An 11,469-nucleotide genomic window follows, 5' to 3' on the forward strand; every position below is an offset into this window, starting at 1 on the left:
TCGCTAGCGCTGCGGGAGTAAAAACACCATCTGCACATGCACAGATGGTGTTTTTACTTCCGCAGCGCTACTTCGCGAAAACCCGCTCGTTGCGGGGGGTCCTGGAACGGAACCCTCGCAACGAGCGGGGGATCACTGTACCACGGGTTTTCAAAAAATATTGTATTGGCAGTTCTGTGTTAGCAAAAACTTCAGAAGAAAAGGATTTAGGGGTAGTGATTTCTGACAGTCTCAAAATGGGTGAACAGTGCAGTCAGGCGGTAGGGAAAGCAAGTAGGATGATTGGCTGCATAGCTAGAGGTATAACAAGCAGGAAGAGGGAGATTATGATCCTGCTATACATATAGACCGCTGGTGAGACCACATTTGGAATACAGTGGTCCCTCGATTTTTGCGGGTTCGAACTTCGCGAAACGGCTATACCAGTTTTTCAAAAATATTAATTAAAAAATACTTTGCTGTTTTTTTCCTATACCACGGTTTTTCCCTCAGAAAAAGCAGTAATTAAAAATATATAATAGTTCCGAAATGGACAAACTGACAATGGAATTAAGGGGCCAAAAAGATTCTAAGTCTTCTGAAATATGGGCACAATGGCACAGATGGATTGAGTTAAAAAATAGAAATAAAATGATCACAAAAGATACATAAAATCAGTAAAATAAAGAATATAAATATGTAAATATGAATGAATAGGGATTTTGTGATTATATGAATATGAATATTACTGTAATTAATTAATACGTATATTATTATAAGATTTAATGAAATATCCGATGTCGCAATGCAGAAACACTGAATGTTTGCTGATATTATAATTTCTTTTTTGTTGTTTGTTTTTTATTATTATTATTATTATTTTCACTTTATTTACAGTATTTCTCTGTTTTAAAATACATTTGAAAACCAATAAAACTTTTTCCAAAGAAAAGACACCTTGACAAGAAGATGCGGAGAGGGGCGGCATACAAATCCAATAAATAAATAAATGTGAGTAAATTATGAACAAAATGCAGAACGTAAATGAAGAATTAAAAATTATGACACAAAAAGGACAAGGAGAAACCAGGACGGACGGAAAGAGGAGAAGCTAACATAAGCAGTTGAAAAAATAGAACAGATAAAACAACAAATAAAAAGAAATGACAAGGAGAAAAAAAAATAATTACAATGATTGATGAAATAAATGATTGATGAAAGGGGAGGGTATTTTTAGGGAAGTTAAACAGGATCTGGAACTTCAGGGAGACTTTTTTTGGAAAGAGATAGGAGCAAGAATAGATCACTTCAAAATTAGACCTATGTCCCACATGACAATGAATCAGAAGCAGCCACCATTTATTTTATTTTATTTTATTTTGTTTATTGATTTGATTTCTATGCCACCCTTCCCCTGAGACTCAGGGCGGCTTACAACATGTTAGAAATCTACATAAAAAACAATACACAGTGGTATCTACCTAAGAATGCTTCTACTTACGAACTTTTCTAGATAAGAACTGGTTGTTCAATATTTTTTTCCTCTTCTCAAGAACCATTTTCCACTTACACTCCGAAACTGTAACCAGAAAAGGCAGGGAAAAGCCTCCGTGGGGCCTCTCTAGGAATCTGGGAGGAAACAGGGGCGGAAAAGACAGAGAAGGCCCTTCCCCTAGGCCGCTTCAGATGACATTGTCTAGCTGACGGGACCTGGAGAAGGCCGACTCTGTGGGCCCTAACAGGTCGCTGAGATGTATGAGGCAGAAGACGGTTGCGTAAGTAATTTGGTCTAGATTTTGAAGCAGCTGCATGCGCAAATGCATCACATGTCTCAAGACTGAACTCCAGGCACGCTGAAAATAATGGCTTCTTCCAGGACATAGCCATGTGGCCCTGGGATGCGGGTCCTGGCCTTTTTCACCAACATTAGGTTCATTGAAAGGATATGGAGGAGCTGTGAGGCCTAGTGGGGTGGGAGTCAGGCCTAAGGACTGTCAGGACACAGCAAGAGAGGAAAAAAGCTTTTGGGGACCATGTGCACTAGGCTTGTGGAGACCCTGTAGGAGAGGGAAAGGCTTGTAGGGACCCTGTGAGAGAAGGCAAATCTTGGAGGGACCCTGTGGAAAGGGAAAATCTTGATAACAAACGAACAAAAATCAGACATTACACCTTTATCAAATTAGTATTTTTCAGTGAATGATCAAAAATCATGTTTAAGCCTTATCTAAGCTCATCAACCTTTGCCTTAAAAAAAAATCCCACAGTATTCCTTTATCAAATTAATATTTTCAAATGTTTCTCTCCAATCATCAATAGAAACATAGAAGATTGACGGCAGAAAAATATCTCATGGACCATCTAGTCTTCCCTTATACTATTTCCTGTATTTTATCTTAGGATGGATATGTGTCTATCCCAGGCATGTTTAAATTCAGTTACTGTGGATTTACCAACCACTTCTACTGGAAGTTTGTTCCAAGCATCTACTACTCTTTCAGTAAAATAATATTTTCTCACTTTGTTTCTGATCTTTCCCCCAGCTAACCTAAGATTGTGCCCCCTTGTTCTTGTGTTCACTTTCCTATTAAAAACACTTCCCTCCTGAACCTTATTTAACCCTGTAACATATTTAAATGTACTTCTGAGATAACGTTCACTAAAATAAATCAGGCTGGAAGTTAAATAATCAATTTCTCACCTACACAGATAAAAATTAAATTTATGCCCTCTCTAAACTTATCAACTTTTCCCTAAATATGGATTTCTTTAACTTTTTATCCTGTGTGTAAACCTACTTTACCTATAAGTCATTTGTATGATTTCTCTCCTGTATGTATCCTCTGGTGTCTCACCAGGTTAAAAAAGTGACTGAACCTTTTCCCACAATCAGGACATTCAAAGAGTTTCCCTTGTGTGTGAGTTCTTGTGCTATATAACACCAGGTTGGAAATCAGACTGAAACTTTCTCCACAATCTGGATACTCATATGGCTTTTCTCCTGTATGAAATATCTGGTGTTTCTTTTCCCACACTCTGCACAGTCGTGTGGCTTCACTTCTGCTTAAGTCCCCTGATGTATCCATCAATCAGAATTCCGACAGAAACTTTTTCCACAATCTGGACATTCATATCGTTTCTCTCATATGAGTCCTGAGAGATACCATCAAGTTCGATCAATGACAGAAATATTTCCCACAATCAGGACATTCAAAGGGTTTCTCTCAGGTGTGAGTCCTCTGATGAATCACCAAACTGGAGTTCCTATTGAAACTTTTCCCACAATCAGGACATTCAAAGGGTTTTTCTCCTGTGTGAGTCCTCTGGTGTATCACCAGGCTTGAATTGCGACTGAAACCATTCCCACAATCAGGACATTGAAAGGGTTTGTGTCCTGTGTGAGTCCTTTGGTGTGCCACCAGGTTGGAATTCTGACTGAAACTTTTCCCACAATCAGGACATTCAAAAGGTTTTTCTCCTGTGTGAGTCCTCTGGTGTATCATCAGGCTTGAATTACGACTGAAACCTTTCCCACAATAAGGACATTCAAAGGGTTTGTGTCCTATATGAGTCTTCTGGTGTTCCACAAGTCTTGAATTCTGTCTGAAACGTATCCCACAATCAGGACATTTAAAGGGTTTCTCTTCTGTGTGAGTTCTCTTGTGTTTAACCAAATTGGAATTGCAACTGAAACTTTTGTCACAATCAGAACATTGGAAAGGTTTCTCTCCTGTGTGAGTCCTCTGATGAATCACCAGACTTGAAATCTGATTGAAATCTTTCCCACAATCAGGACATTCAAAGGGTTTCTCTCCTGTGTGAGTCCTCTGGTGTTTAACCAAACTGGAGTTCTTACTGAAACATTTCCCACAATCAGGACATTCAAAGGGTTTTTCTCCTGTGTGAGTCCTCTGGTGTTCCAAAAGATTTGAATTCTGTCTGAACCTTTTCCCACAACCAGGACATTCAAAAGGTTTTTCTCCTGTGTGGGTCTTCTGGTGTTCCACAAGGCTTAAATTGTGACTGAAACTTTTCCCACAGTCAAGACATTGAAAGGGTTTCTCTCCTGTGTGAGTCGTCTGATGAATCACCAGGCTGGAATTACGACTGAAACCTTTCCCACAATCAGGACATTGAAAGGGTTTCTCTCCTGTGTGAATCCTCTGGTGTGTCACCAGGTGGGAATTCTGATTGAAACTTTTCCCACAATCAGGACATTCAAAGGGTTTCTCTCCTGTGTGAGTCCTCTGGTGTATCACCAAGCTAGAGTTCTTACTGAAACTTTTGCCACAAACAGGACATTCAATGGGTTTCTCTCCTGTGTGGGTCCTCTGGTGTATCACCAAACTAGAGCTATGTCTGAAACTTTTGCCACAAACAGGACATTCAAATGGTTTCTCTCCTGTGTGAGTCCTCTGATGAATCACCAGGTGCGAATTCTGATTGAAACATCTCCCACAAACAGGACATTCAAATGGTTTCTCTCCTGTGTGACTCCTCTGGTGTATCACTAGTTGGGAATTTGCAATGAAACATTTCCCACAATCAGGACAGTTATATGATTTACTTACTGTGTGCATCCTCTAAGTTGGAATTCTGAGTGAAAGTTTTCCCACAGCTCTTTGCCCCTGGTGTGATTCCTCTGATGCTTGAAAAATCATTTATTGCACTGGGAGCACTTATAGGACTTCTCTCCTGTTTGGACCCTCTCATGAAGCACAAGGCAACTGGTCTCAATAAATCATTTCCCACATTCAGATAATTTGTATGGCTTTCCTCCAGTGTGGGTCATGTTATGCTTTATGTGTGATTCGCTATGTCTTCTTTCCCCCCTACAGATACATCTCCGGAGCTTTTCCACCCATGATGTTCTTGAAGAGGTCAAAAATACGTGTGATCATTTGTTGCATGGAGCTTTGATTGAAACTACTGGTTTTTTTCAGACTGGGCAAAGCCTGCATTACTGTTTACAGAGCTGTATTAGTGTCTACTTTTTGAAGTCATTCAATTGTCTTTTTCCTACCCACTCACTTCTAGATATTTCTCTCTTTCTCTGAAAGGAAAAAATAATCTCCTTTGGCCTTTTCATATAATCTATTTTTGAGTTCTGCACACAATACTTTTTCCAATTTGAAATCTCTTCTTGATTTTCTCCCCTTTGTCTCTCATCAGCTGGGGAAAGAGAAGAATTTTGTTCTTTTCTGAAGGCTCAATCTGCTTTCATTTTCAAAGTTGCAGGTTATTCTCAGTTGTCTGGAGTGCTCTTACTGGTATTCTCTTCATCTGTAAGATTGAAATAACAGTGGAAGTTTGAAATAGTTTCTTTATAAAATGGTTGCAGAAGATGTGAAAAAGTGTACACTACTAAAAATCAAACATACCACAATGCTGAAATAGCTTCTGTTAATTATGATTCATTTAATACATTAAAGATTACTGAGATCCAAATTCAAATATACTTTCAATCATGAAATACATTGTTGAGTCAATCACAAATTCTTCATACTGCAATTATTGGGTAGAATCTATTTATCTTTCAATTCAGATAAATATTTTAACCCTATAGGCTATTTCTCTTTCATAGTTTAAACTCAACCACGACAAGACGGAGTGGCTGTGGGTTTTGCCTCCCAAGGACAATTCCATCTGTCCATCCATTACCCGGGGAGGGGGGGGAGAGAATTATTGACCACCTCAGAGAGGGTCCGCAACTTGGCCATCCTCCTCGATCCACAGCTCACATTAGAACACCATCTTTCAGCTGTGGCGAGGAGGAAGTTTGCCCAGGTTCGCCTGGTGCACCAGTTGCGGCCCTATTTGGACAAGGAGTCTCTGCTCACAGTCACTCATGTCCTCATCACCTCGAGGTTCGACTATTGCAACACTCACCCCCCTGACTGATTTGTTTAACCAATCCTTGTTAACAGGAGAAGTTCCTGAGGATTGGAGAATGGCCAGTGTTGTGCCTATTCACAAGAAGGGCAGTAGAGAAGAAGCTGGTAACTACAGGCCAGTTAGCTTGACATCAGTTGTAGTTAAAATGATGGAGACTCTACTCAAAAAGAGGATAAATCAGCACCTAAAAAACAATAACTTATTAGACCCAAATCAGCATGGCTTTACTGAAGGCAAATCATGTCAGACTAATCTCATTGATTTCTTTGACTATGTCACAAAGGTGTTGGATGAAGGTGGTGCCGTGGATATTGCCTACCTGGACTTCAGCAAAGCCTTTGATACGGTTCCACATAAAGAGCTGATAGATAAATTAGTGAAGATTGGACTTAATCCCTGGATAGTTCAATGGATTTTCAGCTGGCTGAAGCGTAGACATCAGAGAGTTATTGTTAATGGCGAGTATTCTGAGCAGAGTCAGGTTACAAGCGGTGTGCCACAAGGATCTGTTCTGGGTCCTATTCTTTTTAATATATTTGTGAGTGACATAGGGGAAGGTTTGGTAGGGAAAGTTTGCCTATTTGCCGATGACTCTAAAGTGTGCAATAGGGTTGATATTCCTGGAGGCGTCTGTAATATGGTAAATGATTTAGCTTTACTAGATAAATGGTCTAAGCAATGGAAACTGCAGTTTAATGTTTCCAAATGTAAAATAATGCACTTGGGGAAAAGGAATCCTCAATCTGAGTATTGTATTGGCAGTTCAGTGTTGGCAAATACTTCAAAAGAAAAGGATTTAGGGGTAGTGATTTCTGACAGTCTCAAAATGGGCGAACAGTGCAGTCAGGCGGTAGGGAAAGCAAGTAGGATGCTTGGCTGCATAGCTAGAGGTATAACAAGCAGGAAGAGGGAGATTATGATCCCACTATATAGAATGATGGTGAGACCACATTTGGAATACTGTGTTCAGTTCTGGAGACCTCACCTACAAAAAGATATTGACAAAATTGAACGGGTCCAAAGACGGGCTACAAGAATGGTGGAAGGTCTTAAGCATAAAACGTATCAGGAAAGACTTAATGAACTCAATCTGTATAGTCTGGAGGACAGAAGGAAAAGGGGGGACATGATCGAAACATTTAAATATATTAAAGGGTTAAATAAGGTCCAGGAGGGAAGTGTTTTTAATAGGAAAGTGAACACAAGAACAAGGGGACACAATCTGAAGTTAGTTGGGGGAAAGATCAAAAGCAACATGAGAAAATATTATTTTACTGAAAGAGTAGTAGATCCTTGGAACAAACTTCCAGCAGTTGTGGTAGATAAATCCACAGTAACTGAATTTAAACATGCCTGGGATAAACATATATCCATCCTAAGATAAAATACAGAAAATAGTATAAGGGCAGACTAGATGGACCATGAGGTCTTTTTCTGCCGTCAGACTTCTATGTTTCTATGTTTCTACATGGGGCTACCTTTGAAGAGTGTTCGGAAATTTCAGATGATGCAGAATGTGACCGTGTGAGCAATCATGGGCTTTCCTAGATATGCCCATGTCTCATCAACACTCTGTGGCCTGCACTGGCTGCAGATCAGTTTCCTGTCATAATTCAATTCAATGTTGGTTATGACCTATAAAGCCCTACATAGCATTGGACAAGAATACCTCTGAGACCACCTTCTGCCGCATGAATCCCAGCAGCCAATTAGGTCCCACAGAGTCGGCCTTCTCCGGCTCCCGTCAACTAAACAATTTCGTCTGGCGTGACCCAGGGGAAGAGCCTTCTCTGTGGTGGCCCCAACCCTCTGGAATCAACTCCCCCCAGAGATTTGAACTGCCCCTAGCCTCCTCGCCTTTCACAAAATGTTGAAGCCTCACCTCTGTGGCCAGGCGTGGGGGAATTGATGCCCCCCATTTTTCTGACTCCTGTATTATGACTAGTTGGATTGAGTGTGTATAACTGTGTAGATGTCTTTTATGATAATGTATTTTAAATTAGTTTTTTAATTTTTTAATATTAGATTTGTACTGTACTATATTGTTGTTATGTTGTGAGCCACCCCAAGTCTTCGGAGAGGGGTGGCATACAAATCTAATATATTATTATTATTATTATTATTATTATTATTATCATCATCATCATTAACATTTACTGAAACTCAATTCAAACTATGGCAGATGGACATGTCTAAGCTTATATGTCATGTGGAATAAAACAAGAATTAAACATAAAATAATTGCAAGGTGCTAAGGAAAGAGGTTTGAGTTGACCAGATTTAAAACTGTACTTTGATGCTTGTTGTTTTGTGGCAAAAAGAGTGAGTGACGCTCCAAAATCAGAGGTTCCTTGAGCTTGAAAGGCATGAATAAAGATTTTGATGGCAAAGCTCTTTATGGAATGATAGGGTTAAATGAAATGTTGATTTTAATAATCACTTTGTTAGACATGCCTTCCTCTTTGTCTCCTAAGAAAGCTTTTTAGAAAAGAAATGGTGCAGAGGCCAGACTGGTGGACTTATGGTCAAATAATATCGTTTAATTATTGTGACTCTATCCTCGAATCTAAAGAGCTGGAATCAGAAGAATGTTTGCCATTGATTTATATATGTACAATTGAAAGAAAGATTTGAACTAGACAAAAAGAAGTATGGATATGATTTTGTGAAAGATGAATTGAAACCCGGAAGTGGATGGGAGTGAACGGATGAATGGTCTGTGTGAGGAATTTGTGGGTGTAGGACAGGGGAATGAACTTTAAACTTGGTGGAGAAACCCTAGAAGCTCAGATTTGGATTTCTCACAGTTGTACCAACATGGCTCTTTTAATAAATTGGATCTTCAAGGAAGTTTTGCCTTGGACTCTGATTTGATCTTAGATGCTGTTTGGAACCCTGACACAATGGGCATGTTCTCAGTTTCCAAAGATCTGTTCTTTCCCCCCTGCTACTAAAGACCTTTTGAGGTTCTTCACAGAAGGGGAGAAAGGGAGGGAGGGAGAGTGGGGCTGAGAGAGAGTAAGAGAGAAAAGAAAGAAAAGGAATAGAAAAAGAGAAAAGAAAAAGAGGAAGGAAGGGGTAGAAGACAAGAAAGAAAATGAAAGAGAAAGAGTGAAAGAAACAAAAGAGAAAGAAAGAGTGAAAGAAAAAGAAAGAGTGAAAGAGAGAGAAAGAAAGAGAGAAAGGAAAGAAGAGGAAAGAGAGAGAGAGAGAAAGGAATAAGATTATTATAATTATAATTATTATTATTATTATTATTATTTATTGGATTTGTATGCCGCCCCTTTCCGTGGACACGGGGCGGCTCACAACACAATAAAACAATTTATAGCAAATCTAATAATATACAATTTAAAATTTAAAATAGTTAAAAAAACCCATTTTTAAGCAGACATACCTACAAACATACCATACATAAATTATATAGGCCCGGGGGAGATATCTCAATTCCCCCATGCCTGACGACAAAGGTGGGTTTTGAGGAGTTTACGAAAGGCAAGGAGGGTAGGGGCAGTTCTAATCTCTGGGGGGAGCTGGTTCCAGAGAGTCGGGGTCGCCACAGAGAAGGCTCTTCCCCTGGGGCCCGCCAACCGACATTGTTTAGTTGATGGGACCCGGAGAAGGCCGACTCTGTGAGACCTAATCGGTCGCTGGGATTCGTGCAGCAGAAGGCGGTCTCGGAGAGATGAAGGAAACACCCCAAAGTCTGCTACTAGACATGGCTTCAGAAGAAATTTTGAAAGAGCATAGCAATTTAGGTCTCAAAGATACATCAGAGGTCATATAGTCCAATCCCGTGCTGCAGTAAGAAACCTTACATTGTCTGGACTATTTTGGTCCCTCTAACAGAGGAAAATTGCCAGAAAGTAAAAGAGGAAGGCAAAGATAGTCCTTGACTTATGACCACAATTGAGACGAAAATTTTGCTTGCTAAGGAAGAGCATTGTTAAGTGAGTTTCACCACATTTTACTCAATACACAACATTCCCTGGCTCTAACAGTGATGTGCAAGCTAGGGAAGAACATCTATAGAACATCTGGCAATCATGAATCTGTATACAGATGGGAGGTTAAACAACTAGTCTTGTGGTGTGACCGAAATAATCTAGAACTGAACACACTCAAAACTGTAGAAATGGTGGTAGACTTTAGGAGAAACCATTCCATCATACCACCTCTCACAATACTGTACTAGACAACACAGTATCAACAGTAGAGACCTTCAAATTTCTAGGTTCTATCATATCTCAAGACCTAAAATGGTCACCTAACATCAAAAACATCATCAAAAAGCGCAATCTCCTCTTCATTCAGAAGAGCCCATACCATCTGGATAAATGGCTCTCCAGTTTCTTCTTACAGGCTCCTGAGGAACCTATGCAAATGATAGAGAAAATTAGAGGGTCAGCTATTCTGGACTTAATACTTATGAACAGGAAGGTTCATTTGAAGAGAAGAAATGAAAGAACAGACATGACTGGGGGCTTGAGGCAGAAACACATGCAGAAGTGCTAATACCACCAGATAATGCCCTAGTCAGACCACACCTGGAGTACTGCATTCAATTCTGGTCACCTCACTACAAAAAGGACATAGAAACTCTAGAAAGGGTACAGAAGAGAGCAACCAACATAACAAAGGGACCAGAAACCAAGACATATGAAGAAAGGTTGCTGGAACTGGGCATGGATAGTCTTGCAAAAAGGAGGGCTGGAGGGGACATGATAGCAGTATACAGGTACTTGGGGGGTTGCAACAGGGGGGAGGGGTCCACACTATTTTCTAGGCCACCAGTGGGCAGGAACAACGGATGGAAACAGTTGCAGAAATTGGAAGAAATGAAAGAGCAACAAACATGACTGGGGGCTTGAGCTTAAAACACATGAAGAACAGTGGTAGGAATTGGGTAGGTCTAGTCTGGTGAAAAGAAGCAGCAGAAGTGACCTGCTGCAACAAAGAAGAGAAGATTAATCTATTCTGAAAAGTACCAGAAAGCAAGACAAGAGGTAATGGATGGAAACTAATGAAGGAGAGAAGCATCCTAGAAACAAGAAGAAATTTCCTGACAGCGACCAGAGGAAGAGCTTATATCCCCAAGCTGAAGATGCTCCTCACTGGCGGCTTTGAAGAAGATACTCTGCCATTTGTCTGAGATGGTGTGTGGTCTCCAGACTGAGCAGGGGGTTGGACTACTAGATGACCCACAAGGTCCTTTCCAACTGTTATTCTGTTGATGTCGTTATGGAAACGCTCTAAATTCTCATGCTCGAGGAGGCGGTTGGACTACAGGACCGCCAAGCTCACATCCTACTGTGTTTTTCTGTATTCTGGTAGTTTCTCTGCTTCCTCGCTGCGGAGGAAACCAAGCCGCCTTTCTTGCTCCCAGCCTCTCCTCCCACCCGCCCTCAACTCACCCACCAGCTGCTCCTACGACACCTGGAAGAGCTCAGAAGATACTCGGCGGACCATCTTCCTCCCGTGAGACACCGGCCGCTAGATCCTCCCGTACTTTCTAGCAATGCAGTTCTTGATGGTTTAACCCCTTAAAGCTCAACCCCCACAGGCCTTTGCTTATTGTAGCGACGACTTTCTAGACGC

The 11,469-nt window shown here is 40.6% G+C and overlaps 1 protein-coding gene across 2 annotated transcripts; it reads right to left on the reverse strand.

The window, feature by feature from the left end:
* Positions 1–1,337: 1,337 nt before the first annotated feature.
* Positions 1,338–11,359, reverse strand: LOC139159924 (zinc finger protein 84-like). Of its 2 annotated transcripts, none has more exons than XM_070737386.1 (2): positions 11,290–11,359; positions 1,338–5,259 (listed from the first exon to the last, which is right to left on the reverse strand). In XM_070737386.1, the coding sequence occupies exon 2, from the start codon at positions 4,554–4,556 to the stop codon at positions 3,201–3,203; it is 1,356 nt and encodes a 451-aa protein (XP_070593487.1). In that variant the 5' UTR covers positions 4,557–5,259; positions 11,290–11,359; the 3' UTR covers positions 1,338–3,200. The 2 variants fall into 2 exon arrangements, with proteins under 2 accessions (XP_070593487.1, XP_070593486.1); XM_070737385.1 differs by having other exon boundaries at positions 11,286–11,359.
* Between the last annotated feature and the right edge of the window lie 110 nt (positions 11,360–11,469).

This window comes from Erythrolamprus reginae, chromosome 2 (assembly GCF_031021105.1).
Source record: "Erythrolamprus reginae isolate rEryReg1 chromosome 2, rEryReg1.hap1, whole genome shotgun sequence".
In the NCBI taxonomy this organism is placed as follows: Eukaryota; Metazoa; Chordata; class Lepidosauria; order Squamata; family Dipsadidae; genus Erythrolamprus; species Erythrolamprus reginae.